Here is a 23,088-nt window from a genome sequence, read left to right as displayed (position 1 = left end):
TTTGAGGGCAGATTAGAGGTGGGTTATTACAGTGGGATCAGAGCTATAAGTCCTGCCATCCTGTGGAGGTCTTATAGGAAATTTGGAACAGCCAGATAGAGGGGAAAGTGTTTGACGAAATGTCAAAACACTAAAATCAGAGCATTTATGTTTGAGCATGCGACAGGGGCCTTATAATTTCCGCAATACCAGAGCAAGACAAAATAGGATTTCAGACCTGCAGAGCAAACAGTCTAGTTCATCCGTGCAGGTGGACATAGAATCCAGTCATACAGACACAGAGGAGATATTCTTTGATCAAGGTGGCAATATGGGAGACAGGAATGCTTGGGATCTTAGAGAGGAAAGATTCTTACAGTTATTAGACCTTGGCACAGGGATCACGATTTCATTGCTTTGTAATGCTAACCTGGGTGGAGGAAATAATTAGAATGGTAAGAAGAAGAAGCTTTGTTTTCATTGCAGGGAGCCTTGGGATTTGTCACATAAGTGTCCATTGAAAGCAAAAGCCAAGCAGATGGAGTACTTTTCAGTCGAAGAGTCAGTGGATGGAGATTCAGAGCAGTCATCAGAATCAGATGGAGATGATAATTCTTCACATGAGGAAGCACACAGTGATAGCACGATAGCTCAGTTGTCCAGTATACAAGAGGCTGTCACTTTCAGAGTTAGGGGAACTTTAGATGGACAAAGATTTGTGGCACTCATTGATACAGGGGCAACACATAACTTCATTGATGAAAAGTTTGTGACACGTAGAGGGCTACATACAGAAGAGCATAGGGGATTTAAGGTGATGGTTGCCGAAGGCTTCAAAATCGATTGTACCAAGAAAATCTCCAACTTGCAGCTTCGTTTGGGAGATTATGACATGGTGGGAGATTTCTTTGTTGTCAACATTGGTGATTAGGATATGGTGCTTGGGATGAATTGGATGAAATCTCTGGAAGAATTTACATTTAACCTCTAGAAAATGGAAATGAGGTTTGAGGCAAATGGTAAGAAGATAGTACTCAGAGGTTTGTCAGATGGGAGACTACGAGTGGTGTCACTCAAGCGGATGCAGAGTTTCTTCAGACATGACCAGGTGCAGTGGATAGCAGAGTTCAGAGTAATGCCTGAGGTGACAGAGCAACATAAACAGGAGTATCCCCTTGATGTACAAAAAATAATAACCAAACATACTAAAGTGTTTGGTGAGATACCTCTAGGGAGACCCCCGGATAGGGGAATCGAGCATGTTATTGAGTTAGAGGAAGGGGCTAAGCCAGTCATCACACCCTACCGCCATCCAAAGAGATATAAAGATGAAATAGAAAAGGCAATCAAGGAGTTGATTGACATGGGGCACATACGACCAAGCAAGAGTCCTTTCGCTTCTTCAGTAGTATTGGTGAAGAAGAAGGATGGTACAATGAGGATGTGCATTGATTATAGGGAACTAAACAAGAAGACAATCAAGAACCGATACCCTATTCTGCGCATTGATGAGCTTATTGATGAATTGCACGGTGCCTGCTACTTCTCTAAGATTGATTTGAGATTCGGCTACCACCAAATACGGGTTAGAGAGGTGGATGTGGAGAAGACAACTTTTAGATGCCACTATGGACATTTTGAGTTCTTAGTCATGCCCTTTGGGTTGACTAATGCCCCTGCCACTTTCCAGTCCTGTATGAATAGAGTATTCAGAGATCAGTTGAGGAAGTTTGTGTTGATTTTTTTTGATGATATACTGATATACAACCGTACTTGGGAGGAACATTTGAAGCATATTGATGCAGTGCTCAACATTCTAGAGAGGGAGTCATTATATGCCAAGATGAGTAAATGCGAGTTCGGGATGACAGAGTTGCTCTATCTAGGGCATATTATTAGTGCAGGAAGTGTTCAGGTTGACCCAAACAAGATCAGGGCCATTCTAGATTGGCCACCGCTGAGGAACATGTCGCAACTCAAGGGATTTCTTGGGCTTTGCAGGCTCTACCGCAGATTTGTGAAGGGATTTTCACAGATAGCAGCACCACTTACAGATTTGACACGGAGAGACAGTTTCAAGTGGTCAGAGAAGGCTCAGGATTTTTTTGATAGGTTCAAGGAGCTGATGAGTACATGCCCTGTTTTAGCCATTCCAGATTTCACTAGGCCTTTTGAGCTGCAGTGTGATGCCTCAGGAGAGGGCGTAGGAGCTGTTCTCATGCAGGACAAACATCCCATCGCATATGAGAGCAGGAAATTACGAGGTGTTGAGAGAACTTACAGCATTTATGACAAAAAAATGCTAGCAATCATGCATGCGCTAGCTAAGTTCAAGCAATACTTAGCAGGGAGCCAATTCACAGTAAAAATAGATCATAACAACTTGAAACATTTCCTTGGACAGAAGGATCTCAATGACAGGCAACAGAAATGGGTAAGTTACAGGCTTATGATTTTGACATAGTCTATGTCAAAGGGAAGAAAAATATCGTTGTAGATGCTTTATCCAGAAGGCCTCATTTGCTTGCTGTTGGGATAGTCATGGACGATTGGAGAGAGTTGATCTTGGCAGAGTATGCCAAGGATAGTTGGGCATCTAGTGTTATTGAAGGAACTATTCAGGATAGTCGATACACTGTTGTAAATGATTTGATCATCTACAAGGAAAGGATTTATTTAGTACCCGGGTCTGCTATGAAGCAGAAGATTCTGAGAGCATTTCATGATTCACCATTGGCAGGACATCCCGGATTCTTTAAGACATATCGGCAGGTGAGAGAGCGCTTCACTTGGAAAGGACTCAAAACAGAGGTGCTTCAGTTTGTTAGGGAGTGCCCAGTATGTCAGCAGAACAAACAGGAACATTCCTTTCCAGGTGGTTTACTACAACCCCTACCCATACCAAAGAAGAAGTGGGATAGCATTTCCATGGATTTCATTACAGGTCTCCCCAAGGTACAGGGTCGGGATTGTATTTTTGTTGTGGTAGACAGATTGACGAAATTTGCACATTTCTTTGCGATTTCGTTCACATATCCAGCAGTACAGACAACAGAGCTATTCTTTTGAGAGGTATTTAGATTACATGGGATGCCACGGAACATAGTCAGTGACAGGGATAGTAGGTTTATGAGCCACTTTTGGCAGGAGTTGTTCAGGTTGTGTGGAACAGAGCTAACTCCGAGTACCAGTTACCACCCCCAAACTGATGGGAAGACAGAGATAGTGAATAAATGGGTTGAGGGGTACCTTTGAAACTACATTGCAGGAGAGCAGAAGGCTTGGGTGAAGTGGCTGCATCTAGGGGAGTACTGCTATAATACCTCTTTCCATATGTCTATTCAAATGTCCCCTTTCATGGCATTGTACGGGTATGATGCTCCTAATTTTCTGGATTTGTTATTTGGGGACAGTAGGGTGGCTAAGGCCAAGGATATATTGCAGGAGTGTCAGGACATTATGCGATCCTTGAAGGAAAATTTGCAAAGGGCACAAAATCAGTAGAAGCAATATGCTGATCAGCACAGTGTTGAGAGATCTTTCGAGGTAGGAGACATGGTGTACCTCATGTTACAGCCGTATAGACAGTCCTCTCTCAAGAGGAGTGGAGCAGAGAAATTGAAACCACGCTACTATGGACCATTCAAAGTAATCAGGAGAGTGGGTGAGGTAGCTTATGAGTTGGAGCTGCCTGCAGACAGTAAAGTACATAATGTGTTCCATGTGTCACGCCTTAAGAAGGCATTGCGGCCTAATGTGGTGCTTTCAGTAGTATTGCCACCTCTCGATGATGAGGGAAAACTTATCTTGATTCCTGAGGCTATACTTGACTCCAGGGAGAGGGTGCTTCGTAGGCGGACTATCAGGGAGTACCTAATAAAGTGGAGTAACCTACCAGTTGAGGATGCGACATGGGAGGCAGAGGAGATTATTCAGCATCCTGAGTTGAGATTGCTTGGGGACAAGCAATTTCAAGAGGGGCGGACTGTAATGTCCCCCACTTAGCCAATTTGGAGGTATGTTGTCGTTAGCCCATTCTTGTATGGTCCCGAGGGCTAACCAGGACTTCAAAAGGGATCTTGAGGTTATTTGGCCTAGTCAAATTTAATTACAGGCCAAACGGAGTTCGTTTGTTGGGTTGTTAGGAAGACTTACTATTTTTAGTAAGCCAATAGGGGGATGCAGTGCCTTCAATTTTTAGTGACAGGATGAGATGCGTTTTGTTGGGCTCTTTCTAATGAGCTATTATATGTGGGATTTTGAGTTTATTTGGTATATTATTTTAATGTTTGAAGTTACAACGGTAAAGTGACTATTTAAATTAAATATTATAATGTTTCATAAAGTCACTTTATAAAAATCAAGAGTCCCCCTTTTGAGTACATACATGGACTTTGTAAAAAGAAAAAAAGAAGTAATATTAAAAGTCATGTATTATCCCACATTGGCAAGACGGAAGCGTGGAGCAAGTGAGGAAGGGATTAAAAGGAAGAGGATAGCTCTCGTTTATGCAGGCTTGGAAATATCAAAGAAATTGGAGAATTTTCTGGAGATTATATCTCAATAGTTTGAAGGACGAAATCCCTTCAAGCTGGAAATCTTGACGCCATTGAAAGATATGGTCTTGAGATTCAATATGGTAGCAGTCTGAAAAAAACAGATACGAAAAAGCAGCCCGAAAAAAGCCGAGCCGAAAAAGCAAGCGGAAAAAGCAATCCGTAAAAGCAGTTTAAAAAGCGGAACCGAAAAAGCAGGCTGAAAAAGTAGGTACGAAAAAGCAGGCCGAAAAAGCAGTTCGAAAAAAGCAAAGCAGAAGGGGCAGCATAGAAGGAAATTATTTCAGCCATCTACAACCAGGTTCTTTTGTTAGTATTGTTTTTAGGGTGTTATAAGCTTTCAGCTGTAAGTGTGCATTATACCAGCATTATCATTTTGTAATCCATGTAAATGCCAAAGTCTTGGGCATATTTAATGAGCATTGTAATTTTCATTGCAATTAAGAAGATAATAGTTGCTGGTGTCATTTAAGCAATTTAATATCATTATTTATCAGCTAGTTAGTTTGCATACCAACTGTTTGTAAAAATGCCAGTTGGCTGTAAGTGTTCATTTCTCATGCTTAGATCATATATATGCACTGAATATTGTCAAAATTAGTAGCACACTCATGTTCGGTCATTGTGTAGTCCATTGTAGTCTTCTAGCACAAGATTTTCATTGATGCAAATTGAAGAAAAAGTCATTTGAAGCTAGCTGAAATACTATATTAGTCATACGTCCCTTGCATGTGAATTGTTTGATGAAATTCCTTGAGCTTTCATCAGCATTTTTTTGAGGGCAGATTAGAGGTGGGTTATTACATATATGTACCTATGCTTGTAAAGCAAAATTTGCCTTAAAATTCATGCAATGCCTTGTCAAGCATTTCAAATTTTCTAGTTTATGTGTCTTTGCTTATATTGTGTGACGATAGATGGTTTATGTGGAGGCTTCCTTTGTCATTTCTCATGTGGCCTTCCGGCTAGGTGGCACAATAGTTGGCCATAGAAGAGGCATCATATTTTGTTAAATTGTTTCTTGATCTCATCCAAACATTATAGAACTTCCTTGAAAGTTCTAATGATGGTAGATCAAACGGGATATTATACAACCCATTTTTACTTGTTTCTGTTGCATGGCCAATGTTTGTTCATTGAAGCTTTGATTTCAGCCATAAGCATCATCCTATATCTTTTATAACCAAATGATGTCTGGTTACATGTGTCTTGTGGTTGACACTTGATTATGTTTATGAACGTTAGGATTAAACCACGGACAGAAATAACAATTTCATGCAAATATAACCAATAACAAAAAATAATAGATCACACAGAAAAAAACACAAGGCACCAAAATTTAACGTGATTCACCCAATCCCTGGGCTACGTCCACCAAACAGCAAGTCCAATATTTTTATGATCCAGTGATTACAACCTGATTACAATCCGTAATCCCTTACAGCTCAATACTACCGCATCCGTAATCCCTTACAGCTCAATACTACCGCAAGAACCAATTTCGCATCACACCTTATGAAACAATCCCTAACCCTAAGCCCTTTTATACAAGTATTTTAACTTCTTTAGGGTTATAATTAATAATTACATGTCGGCCCAAAATCCTGATAAAATAGGGCCCCAAATTTTTTTTTTTACCCAAAGAATTTATGAAGTATGTACAATACTTTCTTGATCAGTCACCACAATCTAACAATGAATGTTCATTAGGGTTCCTTGTACGGTCAAATGGTAACTACTCATACCCAATGACAGCTGGTGACATGACCGCAACAATGAAATGTATAAAGAATGGAAGTTCATTTGTAAAATGGGCATCTAATAAGCAGGAAAAACAATGGAATTAGGATCACTGCATATAAAGAGTAGGTCTGTCACAAGTTATCAATCAAGCTTATCAATTCAGACCATTGATTTAGAACAGCAAGTCAGAAGTATAATTTACATTCAATCTACAATCATTTTTTATTACCAATTGAACCATGAAGACCAGAATATTAAAAAGCATTAGCAAGCTTGTACCAGAAATCAGGATCAGATGAGAATCTGTTTTTGATTCAAAGGAAGTTGCATTCTTGCGTATTGTGGTATGCATGAATATATGTTAAAAATTTAAATATGTATGAACTATGTACTATGTCTGATTTATGCAGCAATAAAATGTACAATTTTTTACATATTAATGTAGGGTAACATATTTAGCACATAGCATCAGATATATATTTTTATACATAAGTAATCATATGGATTTCCAAATAGCAACAACCAATCATGGTAAGGTGAGGAAGGAAATAAAAGAAGGGAGAGCAGCTATAGGATTTCTTACTAGGCACAATAATTCATATTGATGGTGGAAGGCCACATGGGGCCAAGATGGATGGTATATTTGCTCTTGGGCTTAAGGTAGATGATTTCTTTTCACACTCTATTGTAGTTTCTCCTCCAAAATATTCATTGGCTATTTTTTGGGACATATTGAAGGGAGTCTCAATCATAGAAGGGTGATTAAGGGTGGCATGATGAGGGAGAACAACTATGGGACACCTCACTAGGTACACCACCTCATAGATGGCAAAGGGTCACATGAGGTCAAGAGGGATGGTATATGAGCTCCTGGGCCCAGGGTAGAGGATTGCTTTAGGCACTCTATCATGTCTCCTTATCTGAGTTCCGTTATGATTGAACCCAAACAATAAATTAGATATGTAATATGACTAAGATAATAAAGAATATACACGAGAACAGAAAACAAATGAATCTGCGAGAAAACCTTCAAAAAATGTGTGATTAAAATCTGATCAAGTATGTGCATGAGGCAATGTCTTACAAGCTCAAGAGCAGCGTCTTCTAAATAGTGTGTTCAACAAATCATTTATTACATATGCAGAACCGTTTCTGTCTTCGATATTGGAAGTGTAGTCATTCTTCACATTGCTTCTACGGTTCTGTAGACCTACCAACCAAGCCATTCCCGCCAAATCTGTGGACCACTGATTATATTGCTTCTCTTGTGATGAAAAATCAGATCTGAAAAATGTGAATAGCGAAAGCAAAAGGGTAGGTAATTGCAAATACATCACACACTGCGGATGTCAATGACAATAATAATTATTATATTACAAAGTATCACAGTGGAAGAATGTATTCAGAAAAGCTCGATCCTCTCAAAGCCCCAACTAGAGAAAAGGTAGTTAATAATTCTGCCCCTCTGTCGCTCACACTACTGAAACCTATTACTGTCGGTGAATCATGCAATAATGAAGGAGATTGGAGCCAGGTTTTGAACCGCCGGAGGAGATTCTGCAACGGAAAAAGTAGCATATCATGAAATATGGGAACTCCCTTCCGCATATTGAAAAAGATAGGCAAATACAATATTATTACAAAACCAAATATGCTATGAATTCTTTTGACTCCATACTGCAGGCAGCTAAGCCATACTTTCAACAGAGAAATGCTGAAGAACCTTTCTCAAATCCTGTTTTTAGCGACTATTCACTGTGATGGGTTATGGGCAACAGACTGCAAATATAGAAGAATACACACCCTGCCAGATCTGAGGAGGGATTCCAATTCGCATAATAGTTCGTTGCTGGAAACTGGGGCTAACAAAATACCCCTGGGAAAAGCTTCAATCTGGCAACAACAAACAAATCCAAGGGGTTCATGGGCGATGGTCGGGGAATCTTCCTCCCTTAATTCCACTCAGGAAAATTTTGATTATTTAATATCAACAATCAGATCTCAAATGATAAATGGAAATGCTACAGTGGTTGGGGATTGTTTTCTTTCTTGGGAGGCAACTTTGTCTCTACCTTCAATTTCCCAAACTAGTTCTCCAATAAGTTTATGAATGAGGTAAGTATTGTTGAACTCAAAGAAGGTTTTATATTTGTTGAATGTTTAAAATATGGGCTTCAGAACAATCAGCTTAATTGTCCAACTTTATTCTGTAAAGGCTTTGCTGTTTAATATTTTCCATGGACAGCAAATTTTGATAGCTCTAAAGTTGTTTTCACATCTCTATACCGATGGGTAGAGATTCCAAAGCTTCCGGTGGAATTAATGTATGATAGTATTTTGTGTTTAATTGGTAGTCTATTGGGAGGCTTTAGGGGTTTAGAGGAAAACTATGTAGCCTCTAGCAATATGAAAATCCTAGTGGAGTTCCCAGCCAACAGAACTTTCAAGCCCATTAAGATCATTACTAATAACTCACTTTAAGTGCTTCATCCTTTCCTCTACAATAGAGGTGTCCAAACTAAAATTGTATTTGCTAATCCTAATACATCAAAAGGCTTCTATGAGGAACTAGATGACATTTGACTTCAGTTCTTAAAAAATGGGGATTTCTATCTCACCAGCTAGGATCCGAACTTGGAACTAGAGGAAGGGGAAATTCTCAATCCAGGCCCTTCCCCTCTCCCTATTCTCAGTTGTGATTTAGTTAAACCCCCTTCAAATTTTAATAATATCTTGTCTCGTGTTGCTTTGAACCCGTATCATTCTAACATAGACATAGAAAAGATTAAGGATGAACGGGCAAAGGACAAAACATAAATTGAAAACAAAAACATTGATAATAAGAAAGAGGAGATTAAAGAAGAAGAAAGAAATAAGGCCTCTCAGATTCCTAATCAAGAATCCACATCTAAGTATAGAACAGAGGAGGTTCCTGATGAACATCTACCACCAGAATCTCAAAACAAAGGATCTGTGACTATCAAGGAATGTAATGAAAACTTTATCCGTTATAAAATTGTAAATAAGAATGTTTTAGAGACTATCAATCGACATCTAAAAACATCCCTTTGTCCAAATCCTAATATGATCAATGACAAAATATGTAGTTATAAATCATTTAGGGGTCAAGCTAGATCCTCAGACATTTCTCAAGCTGAACTCAAGTTCGATGTCAATAATAACACTAAAATTTCTAGCAATTGCGTTAAGGTGGCTAACATTGATAAGATTTATAAAATAACCTCTGAACTGAACTTTGGTCTAGGCTCCAAATCCATTAAAAATCTGAAGAAGATTAGCTCTTCCTCTGAAATTTGTAAATAAAATATTATCTAAAGGACACAGCTATCCTCCATACAAAATGTACCTTTGACCAAAATTGAAAAAATCGAAAACACAATGGATTTTGCTGAAATTTTCAGCATTTGTTCTTCATGATTGTATGTTTTATAATTGAAAACAACAAAAAATTCGAGAAAAAATTGCTATATTTTCGGAGATTTGAAGATTTTTTTTTTGACTTTTGGTGCATTTTGTCTGGAAGATAGCTGGGGCCTCATCCAAATACTTGACATTAGTATCTTAAAATATAACATTATTATATTTCAAATATTATGAAAATTATACTAAAATAGATTTATTTATAGTAGGTTTTATGGTAGTTTACAACGTAGCCATATAATTGAAATAAAAAAAGCCCGAGGTTCATAATATAGCATAATTTAACCATAATAATTAATTGTAATCTTTATATACCTAATCTCAATATGGTAAAATATGAATCCCAATTTACCAATAAACCTTCATAAAATGACATTTATATATATAAATATTGAGCCAATCTATCAAACGTCTTTTGGTAATACATTTAAAGGAGATATGTTTTTCTACGATTCTTCTATATTATATAGCTAATGATGATCTTGGTCAAGATGCGCTGATTTTGCAGATACAATCAAGACAAAGTTGGGGAAGGACTCTTATTGACATGAGTGGACTGTATATTTCCGTCAAATGGACAGAATGGACAAGGATAATCTTTGTGAACATTTCTAAATTGAAGGATTTATAAACCTTCCATAAACAAGGGTATCTCCTAATAAATTTATGTAGAAGGAGGTATGCCTTCTTAAGCTTTGTATTGTATATTCTATATTTTGGACTAGGTCCCAGGCAAAACTAGAGGTTTCTTTCCTACCAGTGCTTGGAGATTATGTAAAATCATATTTAACTAATAATTTTTTTGGTTTCGGCCTTTTACCAATAAAAAATAAAAGAAATAAATAAATAAAGAATATACAATCTTTAACCCTCGTAATGGTTGATCTTATGAATTGTATCTTCAATATTTGTCTAGCACGACTTCTAGATCTTGACAAGGATCTATCTTGCTTTACATCTTTGAGAAAAGTTATCTCTCACTATGTTATGTTTCCTTTATATTGAATTTGTGATTCGAGGGCAAAACATAGGGCAATCCAAAAAGGGGACATTACACATGCACATGCATAGAGATAACATTGGACATAATGAAATGCTAAATTAAAATACTGCATAGGACAAAATAAACTATTTTATTTATCTAAGATGGTTTCTTGAAAAATTAATTTATAGGATATCCAAAAATTGCAGGCCAACCTTTTCTTAACCATAAACCTTATTAGGGCATAGATTTTGGGGTAAAAATTTAATTTTAAAAAATTCTGTTCAAATTATAACTTAGTTTTAGAATACCCTAATCTTTAAAGAAATGGTCTAGTCTACCTATGTGATGTGTTCTGCAGCCTTTAAGACTTCTTTGTACAAAAATGAGCCAAACGAAAAATATGTACAGAACAATATTAGAACCACTTTTTGACAAACTTGGGAAAAACTTGAGAAACGACACAACAAACGTTTGGACTTATGATTACTAGGGATTAGATTGCAATTTTCTGAATGTTATGCTACTATGTATTGCATCATATTTCATTCACGAATCCATCAATGTGTAATGCAGTCTTGCATTGTTCTTTTATGGTGATCTATTACTCCTACAACTAAGGTAATTTGTGCAGTGTGCAACAAATTTCAACCTCAACTTGTAAACCATTAATGGACTTCAAATTTTTGTGTTGCCTCTATCAATAATTGTCTGACTTCACCTTTTGTAGAAGGTGCTATTCCTCAACCATGGTTCCATGTGTTGGAGTGTGGAATGAGGCATTTTAGAATCCCAAAATTTGAACCTATGATGTTATGTTCCTATTACAAAATTATGGTCACCTTTGATAATCTTTATAACGGTTTAACACATCCACATATGTAATATGGTGCAGATAATGGGTACATTGTGAATACTGCCTAAAAGTTTATTTTGGGATACAACGACCTTTTTTCTGTTATAAGTTATCATTGCATAACTATATATTTTTTTCTTGTTATGAATCCAGAAGCAATATGGACTTGATTTATTACATCAAATAGTTTTGTTTATTCATTCAAAAACCTGCAAGGGATATAATTTTCAGCCTTTTTGCAATGGATAAACATGGTTTTAACACTGGAGGAGCATGTTGAATTCATAACATTCTTGGTTTACTGGTGATCATGATTGGAAGACATCTTGTTTCTCTTAATGCTTTGTTTTCTATCTGTATTCAGGTGGGGAATGATGGAGTAAGTTCCTTCTGTTGCTTATGCAATTTCTTCTTTTCATTGGGAACAACAGGGGCAATGGTGAGCACCTCATCTGAAGGAAGCCTTAGAAATGAGGACTGTACAAAGCTTGAAATATGGAAACAAGGTGGTGGTCTGTTCCATGTGTCTGCAGACATAGATTTAACTGCATTCATAGAACCTGGAGCAATAGTTCATGCGCATGCCAAAGTAGGTCCTAATGTCCGTCTTGGTTCAGGCACAATTGTGGGGCCTTCTGTCAGCATTGGTTCCTCTACCAGAATCGGGTATACTTGTTTGAGTTCAGATTTTTAAATTAGCTTTGTACAAATAATTTCCACTGAGCCTAGCATCTATTACTGTATAAAAATCAACAAGCTTCAGTGGACATAATGAACATTAAGTACTACGTAGTAAATATTATGGTCACATTTCTCTTTGGTTGTTAATGGCTAACACCATTATATCACGATTCACAATAAAAGATTACTGTCCTAATTTAACCAGATGTTTCCTCTAGGATTGGAGTGTTTAGCCCTAAAAGCACCAGCATTGTGGTAATTATCACATGGAAGGACTGCAAATATATGCCTTTCCAACTTGTGAACCTGTTAATTTAGGCTTCAAAACCTGCAGATTTCTGGTCAAAACAGTGTAATGACCCCTTTCTGATATTTTAACAAATTTTGCTTTTTTTGGTGATTATTTTGCAAACTGGAACCTTAACAAGATACTAATTAGGGGCACACAATCTTGACATTGTAAACTTGTTTAAGCCAAATTGAAATCTGAATTAGAGTGGTCTGAAATCCACAAAATGCTGATAATGAAAACAATCTTTCACACTGTAGAAACATTTTTCTTTATATCCAGATTATTCAAAAAATAATAAATTATAAACCATGCTGGAGACTAGTTACAAGTCCAGTGATAGAAGTCTAATCCTAGGTTTGGCCATACAGCTTTTCATATAATAGAGAATAACAGCAATCTGAAGTCTTCTATAAGATATGGTGGTACACCAGCTGATGGATAAAGATACCACAGCTGATGAATAAAGATACATTGTAATGTCCCTTTTTTCTGGGACATTATAAATCAGTGTTGCCAGCTCACTTCGCCTAGGTTTTGGAGGCGAGAAGGTTCTTTATGGGGTTCCGTTCGAGATTTGAGCTAGACATTTCCAGTTTCAGACCCATTAGAGCAGTTTTGGCAAGTTGTCCGAATGCTTACTATTTTTAGTAAGTAAATAGATCTGAGTATTCTTGATATCTCAGTGTTGGTTTGGAAGTGTCTCGTCGAGAGCTTTCCAATGAGCTCTTGCACATGCTTATCAGAGTTCATTTGGTCAGTTATTTTAATGCCTCATGACTATATGGTTTACTGACTAAGTAACTATTAAAGTTCATTTAACTTGTCACTTTATTTAAAAAGTACTATGTTCACTTAAGTGACTAAAGGACAAAAAAGGTGCTTTATCCCACATTGCTTAAAAGAACATGCATCACATTGGGAAAAGTGATAAAGATACAAGCAGCTCCACATGAGAGGATATGAAGATTATAATATTTAAAACAAATATTAATCTGGGAGCTGGAAATAGTTGCTGATCATTTCTTCGAGGACGCAAACCCTTGAAGAAGCATTTGAAGGTTGGATGCAAACTTAGCCTTCTTACAGGTTTTATCTACATTGCCAATCTGACTGTTAATTCTGTTTGTAAGATTGGATTTGCTGGATTGTTGCTTGTTATTGTATTGCTGTTGTATAATACAGTAACGTTATTTGGCAACCATTGGTGATTAATTACTAGTTTATTTATGTATTTTTGAATATTGGAGGAAATAAACAAAATTTCTTGAGTTCTCTTGTATGCAAATTTGCTGGTTACAAATTGATTAAAGTTTTGAAATTTATATCACATGTTGGTTTTCTTTTCGGTTTTAAATCTGCAAGTTCGTATCAAGGGTTTTTAGTAAAATATCCGGAAAGTGATATTACAGTGGTATCAGAGCCTCAGAGCTGCCATCCTGATGGGTATAGTCAGAGGTTTGGATCAGACACACTAATGGAAATAAAAGTTATTAACATCTATGGGGAGAATTTCATTATACCAATGGTTGTAAATTCTAGGTGTAAGAGTTTTTCCGGGCCTTATTCTACATCAGAATGATAATTATACAGAGCCACTAGAAATTTTCAAGTTTTCACAGTTAATATAGAGCTTCTTCTACAGTTCTAGTTAGCTTTTAGCTGAACTTTTGTCAAAGAATCAGTGGATATCAACTTGGCAAGAAAGGAATATTTGAACAAAGAATCCTTTATCCTTCTAGTTGGCACAGATTTTTTTTTTTCATCCACACATAAGATAGGATATATCGGGTGCAAGGAGTGGAAGTTTGGACTACCGTATAGAGTAGAATACAAGCTCCAGATGTATTACAGTGGTGGTTATGGGTCATGCTCATTCAACATTTCCTGCGAGTGTTTGGAAGAAGGTGACATCAACAACAGACTCGAACAGGAATATTAATAGGGAGGAGTTGCAGTGATAGCGTTTTGCCCCTCACCTAAGCAGAACAATATCTCATAGGTTGCACCAGCATTGTGATAGCCATGTTCTTCCTTCACGGGTCGCAACTTTTGGCAGGGCTGCAGACGTATGCATTCTGGAAGTCACGCACTCATCCTAACGCAGTGAACACCATGTTAGATGGCAACAGGTTTTTGAATGTTAGAGGTGAAGACCAGTTGTGATTCTCTGGCGTCAATAGACTCCTACGGATTCACACCAGTTACCATAGGGTCTCACGGCATACACGGGTTGGGTCACGCTACGGGCTAAGGAGGGACTGTCACAGTTGTAACTTTTCCCCACAGCAGGATGCGGGCTAATCATACTAGGCCATTACGGCATTACCACACAGCGGAAACTGCCAGAGATAATGAACGTGGATTCCAATAGGGATTAGAGTTGGGTGATATACCTGCCCAACTTGGAGGAGTTTGCAACTGTCGCGGGTATTGAGGTGAGGTCCACAGCGAGATATTGGCAGTAAGGAAGTTAGCAGTTACTAGCATCTGGTAATATTAAGGCACGGGTTGAGAGCTCGGGTGGGTAAGAGTTTGCGCAGAGAGTCTAGTCTGTTCACGACATACAGGTAGAGCTGTCACGCCGCTTGTCGCGTCCTGCACTCACGGGTTTGTGTTGGAGTTTAAAACCAGAGGTCACTTTGCAACTTTGGGAAGAAGATATAGTCCGAACGCAGTTACGGGCCAGTATTTAAGTCACGTGGGTAGCAAAAAATCAAGAATGTTTACTAAGATGCGTAGCTCAGTTGTACGTAAAAGAATGCCTTAAACAAGGCTTATTGGGTAAGTCAAGTTCAAGCTTGGCTGGGGAGAAATTTGGTAGCAGGAAAAAATACAGTATCGGCTTGACCAATCGCATTGTGACTAGCTAGTTGTAGTCTTTAGAGAATTATCACAACAAGGTTATATTTATGTAGTAATTGATTTTGAGATGAGTCGGTAGAGGGCTCAAAGGTTAAACCCAGCATCTTTTGAAACTTTTTCAAACCTTGGCTGTGAAAAATTCTCGAGCAGGTGAAATATAGGAAGGACTCACGTATGAGCATTGCCATTTGAGTTTTTAAATAAAACAATCCAGTTAGTAAATGTGTACCTTGGTGTACTATATCCTAGAGTCAGAGAGCTAGGGCAAGGCAAAGAAAGGGGGGAAAATATTGACTTCGACATAAATTTGTATCCAAACCATTGGAATCTGCATCCCTGTTGTGGAACAGTCAATGGTTTGAACAGGATTGGTCACAATAATTGAATGTCGAAGGAGTTCTGAAGGTCATTGTTCAAGCAGAGAATATTATTGCTTGCATGATAATTGTTTGTCTAAATACCCCAGTTCCAGAATTAGAACTTAGTGGTATTAGATTTAGTAAACAACCACAGTGGGATAGTTAAGCTACAACAATTTAGTGCGTACTAATTGTTTGTTAAAATACCTTGGAAAGAAATCACAGCTATTTTCTTAATATCCAAGGAGGAAAATTACAGTGGTAATATAACATTTTGAAACTCTGTATTCAGCTTCAAGCACTAGTTTAGCTTGAAAGTTTTGAGCCTAATGATAGAAAGAGCTGAGAAACAACTGGTCTTGAAATTAGCTACTCGAATCAAAACAGGTGCAGTTTGCAAAAGTAAGCCTACAGGTTGAACATATGAAATAGGATTGGGTTCATCTAAGGCACATGAAAAGCTATATGGTAGAGGAAGTGGGACGAGACTTCCAATTCGATATTAAAATCGAAGTAAGGAGACTGCACGATGATTATATCAAATTCCCGTCAAAGCTTCAAAAAGAATTTCCTTTCATTGATTACGTGGACCTCCAGCTAGAGCTGCAAAACAAGACAAATTTGATAAGAAACAAATTCTATGAATTGACTCGAGATCACCTTACAGAGGATAGCTATAGAAATTTGCATAGGGAAATACCAATCAACTTGATAATAGTATGGATAATATGCAAAATGCTAATAATGGGACAAGTTTACTAACAGGTAATGGGGAGACAGTAATATCTTATGGAGCTGTTTACACTAGTCTTTCTGATGAGCATGTTGATGGCCCAGCTAGAAGAGTTGACCAAGCCGCCAACGTTGGCAGCTCCCCATCCTATTTAGACATGGAAAACTCCAACATCTTATTTGGCGACATGGAAATTAGTTTGGATAAATTTTATGGTGATAATAGGTTGGAAATTATGTCAAATTTTGAGGAGCAAATGGACTGCAATGTTGCCAGGATAAATGATATAACATGCATGGAGTTAGAGGACATATCTAAAAATGTTGTTCCCGTAGGTGATGAAAAATTAGAAAATTTTATGGAGAGCAGCCCACTTGTGTTTGAAGGAGATGGTCAAAAACCATTATCGCTCCTTGACTTATTGGATATGCTTTTGGTCAAAGAGGACAAGGTTGTCCAAGTGTTGACAAGAATGGACGATTCTTCCTAATTGGTTGAGGATCTTATGTGGAAGGTTGTGATAGAAGAGAGACATGGTAGTGTATGTGGTGTCACAAGTCCTCTCTTACATACTATTTTTGAAACCTTGAAAATGATAAAACATGATTACTTGCAATTATTAATGGATAGAGATCTAGCCCTAAAATTTGGAAAGGACAAGGAGAATGAGGTGGATGAGCTATGCCTTCAATTGAGCTTAACGCATTACTCCATTCTCAAAGCTGAAAATCAAATGAGTGGAGCAACCACTCATGAAGAAGATAATCGGGGTTCAAGGGCACAAGAAATCACACAAATCATTGAAGGAATTCATAAAGTGGGTAGTTGTGAAGGCAAAGAATGTGATTTAATCACATGTTCCCCGTTTGAGACTTTCTATGGTGAGAAAAATTCTATGGATCAGCAAGTTGATGAGTCTGAAAATTATGATTTTTATGACAACAGCTGTACATCTTCACATGGTTAGTGATACAACCAGTGAGGATAATTCAGAGATTTCAATTAATGGTGAACCATCCTTTTACGAAGACTTCGACATAAGTGAGAGTACTTATGGTGGAGTGGGAAGTTCAGATTTATCCTTAGCATACTATGAGGGATTTTTCAGTTTACCCAAAGTTTTATCACTCAACTCTTATGAGGTGGCCATGGCCTACTTGTTGATTGATGATTTTACTTGTTGGTATGTTCTAGCTATCAATGATTTGCCTATGAATGTTAGTAGTATATTCACTGATTCTATTTGGCCTTCAGGGGTCAATGAGTTATTAGCAGATGAGTGGGGAGAACGTACACTACCCTACGTCCCACATGGGATGTCTTCATTTTTCATCCACTAGCATATTGAAGACAGTGTGAGCATTCATGATGTTGGTGATTCACCAACCACTCCTTCCTTTATCCAGAATCATGTTGATTGGGTGATCGGGAATCCAGGTGTTAATAGCATCTTTCATCTGGTAGATTATGTTGTGTTGTTACACAGTCACATGATTATGATTAGTGTGTTTCAGCCTTCAGACATATCAGAGTTCCAAGGATTAGGATTACTCCGTTTTCACCAGGGTGATATGATAGTGGAGTCAGTTTGGCTGGATCTGTCATTGTCATCGGCACAGTTATTGCAGGAGTGGTACAAATATTATAGGAGTTGGTCAGTGGTATCTCAAATAGTGCACAAGTCCTCACTTGGGATCTAGGTGGAGCATCCCTAGGTATTGCCTTTTATCGGGGAGCTAGATGGAAAGTTTGGTCGCTATCTTCTTGGGGTGGATATGGGTATATTGTTGGGCTTCCATCTTCACTTGACAATAGAGACTCACAGGGTCACTCATGGAGTGAGGCTTTCATCCTGATTGAGGGTATTGGCACATAGGGCAGCAACACATGGCAGTTGGTGTCCCTTTATGGTGAGACTTGGAATCCTAGCATTCAGTTATTTGGCACATTGATTCCTATTGTACGGTTTCACCATTCTGAGTTTGGGAAAATGCATGCTAGGGTACATCGATTGAGGAGTAGAACCTCATTCTCGAGGTGAGTATGGGATCCTGGCATTTGATTTCTGTAGGTATGAGCGGATTGCTTGAGGGCAAGCAATCTTTGAGAAGGGAGGCTTTGTAATGTCCCCTTTTTCTAGGACATTATAAATCAGTGTTGCCAGCTCACTTCGCCTAGGTTTTGGGGGCGAGAAGGTTCTTTACGGGGTTTCGTTCAAGATTTGACCTAGACATTTCCAGTTTCAGACCCATCAGAGCAGTTTTGGCAGGTTGTCCGAATGCTTACTATTTTTAGTAAGTAAACAAAGCTCAGTATTCTTGATATCCCAGTGTTGATTTGGAAGCGTCTCGTCGAGAGCTTTCCAACGAGCTCTTGCACATGCTTATCAGAGTTCATTTGGTTAGTTATTTTAATGCCTTATGACTATACGGTTTACTGACTAAGTAACTGTTAAAGTTCATTTAACTTGTCACTTTATTTAAAAAGTACTATGTTCACTTAAGTGACTAAAGGACAAAAAGGGTGCTTTATTCCACATTGCTTAAAAGAGCATGCATCACATTGGGAAAAGTGATAAAGGTACAACAAGCTCCACATGAGAGGATATGAAAATTATAATATTTAAAACAAATATTAATCTGGGAGCTGGAAACAGTTGTTGGTCATTTCTTCGAGGACGCAAACCCTTGAAGAAGCATTTGAAGGTTGGACGCAAACCTAGCCTTCTTACAGGTTTTATCTACATTGCCAATCTAACTGTTAATTCTGTTTGTAATATTGGATTTGCTAGATTGTTGCTTGTTATTGTATTGCTGTTGTATAATACAGTAACATTATTTGGCAACCATTGGTGATTAATTACTGGTTTATTTATGTATTTTTGAATATTGGAGGAAATAAACAAAATTTCCTGAGTTCTCTTGTATGCAAATCTGCTGGTTACAAACTGATTAAAGTTCTGAAATTTATATCACATGTTGGTTTTCTTTTTGGTTTTAAATCTGCAAGTTCGTATCAAGGGTTTTTAGTAAAATATCCGGAAAGGGATATTACATACATTCGTTGTTATTACGATAAAAATAGATTACCCCTTGGTATGATATTGCCTTCTTTAGACTAGTACAGTGCTCCAAATCAACCAATGTGTACCATCCAATATGTATGGTAGTTAGGACTACTACAATAGAGGTATGGCTAGAAAAATATATTGAGATGGCCCAACAAAGGTATAGTCAGTAATAATAATAATAAGATTTGCTATTTAAAATCAAATGAAATATCTTACTCAAGAAAACTTCTCAAATGTAAATTATTTTGAAATCTTCAACAAACTGGAAAGTTGTAACATCTAATCAATAAAAATAGAAATTTTAACATTTTCAGACCATTTCAATTTAAATAAATCCTTCACCTAACTATCATTCTAACAGAGAAACTTTTTCCCCTCTTTCATATGAACATGAAACATTCCATAGCTGGATTAACTTCCGTTGAGTGAACAAAAATAAAAACATTAATAAAAAACCGCTTTAACATGAAAATGAATTAAACTAATGATTTACAATTGCTGTAAATGAAATGGAAAATAACTTTTTAACGAAAACTACTTTAATTCAAATGATAACAAGAACCTGATAGTGAAAATGATATCTGCCTTTTAACCCTTTCTGGAGGCTTTATATCATTAGTGTCCTCTTGAGAGAAGTAGAGTATGATCAGAGGCTTTACCTACCATCCATTGACCATTGGTCTCTCACGCAGCTTACTTTTGGAAGTAGCCTGGGCCCTATACAAGAGGTGCAAAAATTGTGCTAGGTCTAATTGCCACCTGAGTTTCTGATATGTAGAACCTACATCAATTTTGTCACATCCTCTAGGCTCCACTCTTTATAAGTATGACCTTCCAGGCTTGTACTTCGGGTTCATGTGACTGATGGTCACATCCTGCCTGCATAATGCCACCTTGGCCAAGGTATATAAATATGTAAGCATTGTACTTTGTGCTGTCAAATTCCCCACCCTTGTTCATCTTTTGTGTAGTTAACTCTCTGGGTCCCCATGACCCATCATAGACTATTTGTCCATTTAGAGTCACCCATGGTCTAATGTTCTTAAAGGATGTTGACCCTTACTAGCAACTGCAAGAATTTATGATTCTTAACAGTTGAGTGACTGAAAGATCCCCGACTTAATCTGATTTTTTGATTTTTTTGAGTTTTTAAAAGTTTTTTCTAGACATCTTATGATTTTCTGATTTCTGATATATGCTATATAAAATGAAATAGAGACAAAGTACAACTGAAAATGCAAACAAATAATACCTTTGAACCCAAATGAAGAGAATATGAATGACTGATTTAAAATCTGAATAGTAGTTTTTTTAGGGCAACCAACAACAAATTCAATCTAAGTCTTGTAAACACCACTTGATTAGAAATGCATACCCTGAAATCCAATGATTAACTTATTGTAGTTTTTTTTTTGATAAATTAAAAACAAATACAAATGAAAGTGATTGCAATCTTGAAGATACAGATCAGAATGATAAGAATGCACAATCACTCCCAACAATGGTAAGAAATTCCTCAAATCAAATGTGCAATGTTGAAATTTTGATCTGCTCTTCAACATAAACCCTAGCCCTCCATCCCAGCATAAGTCTTGTATAAATCTCTCTGTAAATGATCCAATGATGTCCAAAATAGCCCAGATCTGCAATTTACTCCGTTGAGTTTGTTCTGCAATAAATTTGTAGCTATGGTTCCTTTATCAGTCTGCTCCATGATGAATCCTGTATGAATTCACCCCTCAAGAAAGCTGGGTTTTTTTCCAACTTCCAATCTCAAGGGAGTTTTTGTTTCCAGAAGTTCTGATTTGTTGTAGAAACTCTTCCTCAGAGCTCTCTTTAATTTTCTGCTGTAAAAATGACTGCTTGAATGATCAAATGGCTGCCTCTGATGTCCTTTTATTGCCTCGAACCCTAGTTCAATTTTAGGCTTGCAGTTTCTTATTTTAATAATTTTTTGTTACCAAAATTTTAATAAAATATTGTCTCCTCATGATGGCTGATGGAAATAGGGCCAATAGTGCATCTTTTGTTTCATGTGTTAATGCTCCTCGATGACCCCCTTTTTAAAACAGCCTTATTTCACTAGGATATGGGGTCCATTTATTACTTTATCTAATTTAAATATTTAGGTCAATACTTTAATACTTGATTTCTATTCAAACTCCATCACTTGATCATCCCAAATTGGAAGTGATGATGCAAGTGCATCCCAGTGATGTCTAAATATAGCAGAGAAATCGAAAGCCCCTCCTAGGCTCCTCACTAAAAATAGGAACTGCAACCAAAACCTCAAAAATTATCCTAGAGGATTCTTGATGTGTTTTGGTCAACTCCCAGTCAACCCCTAAAAATAGGAATCCCTCATAAAATATAGTAGACTATCTCAAACTGTTGAAAACAGCTTGTAGAACTCCTTGCTAAGCTCCACAACCTTTTCTTGGGTCCCCCAACTACTTTACTGACCTACGGGAACCCTTGAGTATAGGTCAATATCTGTTGTTGTCTAAACTGCCCAAGGAAGGGACATTACAGTGCCCATCTAAGAGGAGTTCCTTCCCAATAGACTTCTGTTGTAAAAACCCATATCTAAGTATGATTGTTTGTGATTCAATTATCCTGATTTCCTTCACTAAGAATATGAAAAGTTAACCTTTCTTGCCCTAGTAGGATCACGATCTTGTTTCTTTCCTTGTTATGTTTCAATTTCTTGTTTTAATAAACTTCCTATCAGGATTTGATCCAACTTTCTTTTTGATGACATGGTGTCATATTTGTAGATTGATCTGGTATGACCAACTAAACAATCATTCATGATTTATGTTATTTAGCTGTTAAGTTTATCATTGTAGATAGTTGTAATTCCACTCTCTTTAGATACAGATATATAGAATATAAATACATTTGTATGTAGATAATATTGAATAATCGGAGGCTATGGATGATTGTCGTAACCTTCATCATGCAGATGACGTAAATGATAATGCATTACTCAATAAAGAAGCCACTTTTGCACAACTATTGATTGAGCTAAATGATACTAGAGTTGAATATTATGAATACCATGCATATACTAATGAATGCCATTGACCAACATCCTACGCTCTAGTGCAGATTCATAACCGATATGCTTGTCAATACTATTGGGTGTCCTTATTCTCATGCTTGAAACATGGATAACTAATGTTGATGCAGATTCACAAACCGAAATGCATGGCAATGGTTTACATTCTACTGTGTGAGACACGAATTACGACTGTTAATGGCAACTTAAAACAGTTATTTGGAAAGTTCATAGAGAAGGGATGTAATATATCCCCTCCGTTGTGATTCATCATCCTCAATAATTGAATGTCACAAAATTATTCATATTGTATAACATGTTTAAAAGCTTGAAACAAATGAATTTTTTGGAGGATTTCATCATAATCCTCCCATATAGCATTGTCCTCTGTATAATGGTCCCATTGGGCTTTACATTGAGTGTTCTCATGGTTACGTAAGCAGAACTTATGTACCACAAGCACCTTGAGTGGC

The 23,088-nt window shown here is 37.3% G+C and overlaps 1 protein-coding gene across 8 annotated transcripts in view; it reads left to right on the top strand.

Annotated features, from left to right (window-relative positions):
• Positions 1-23,088, top strand: part of LOC149535399 (putative UDP-3-O-acylglucosamine N-acyltransferase 1, mitochondrial) — a 212,211-nt gene that overhangs the window by 8,973 nt on the left and 180,150 nt on the right. For 7 of the 8 annotated variants that reach the window (XR_016357006.1, XR_016357007.1, XR_016357008.1 and 4 more), the window contains exon 2: positions 11,989-12,223. Coding sequence is in view for 4 of the 8 variants with exons in the window: in XM_089804577.1 (XP_089660703.1) it covers positions 11,989-12,223 (235 nt within the window). In the remaining 4 variants the exon portion in view is untranslated. Of the gene's footprint in view, positions 1-11,921; positions 12,224-23,088 lie in introns of all 8 variants that reach the window. The other variant, XR_016357009.1, reaches the window with a different exon arrangement.

This window comes from Cupressus sempervirens, chromosome 10 (assembly GCF_028749045.1).
Source record: "Cupressus sempervirens isolate cs-2001-9-10 chromosome 10, ASM2874904v1, whole genome shotgun sequence".
Lineage (NCBI taxonomy): Eukaryota > Viridiplantae > Streptophyta > Pinopsida > Cupressales > Cupressaceae > Cupressus > Cupressus sempervirens.
The sequence above is the reverse complement of the archived record's forward strand: the minus strand, read 5'-3'. Positions and strand labels throughout refer to the sequence as shown.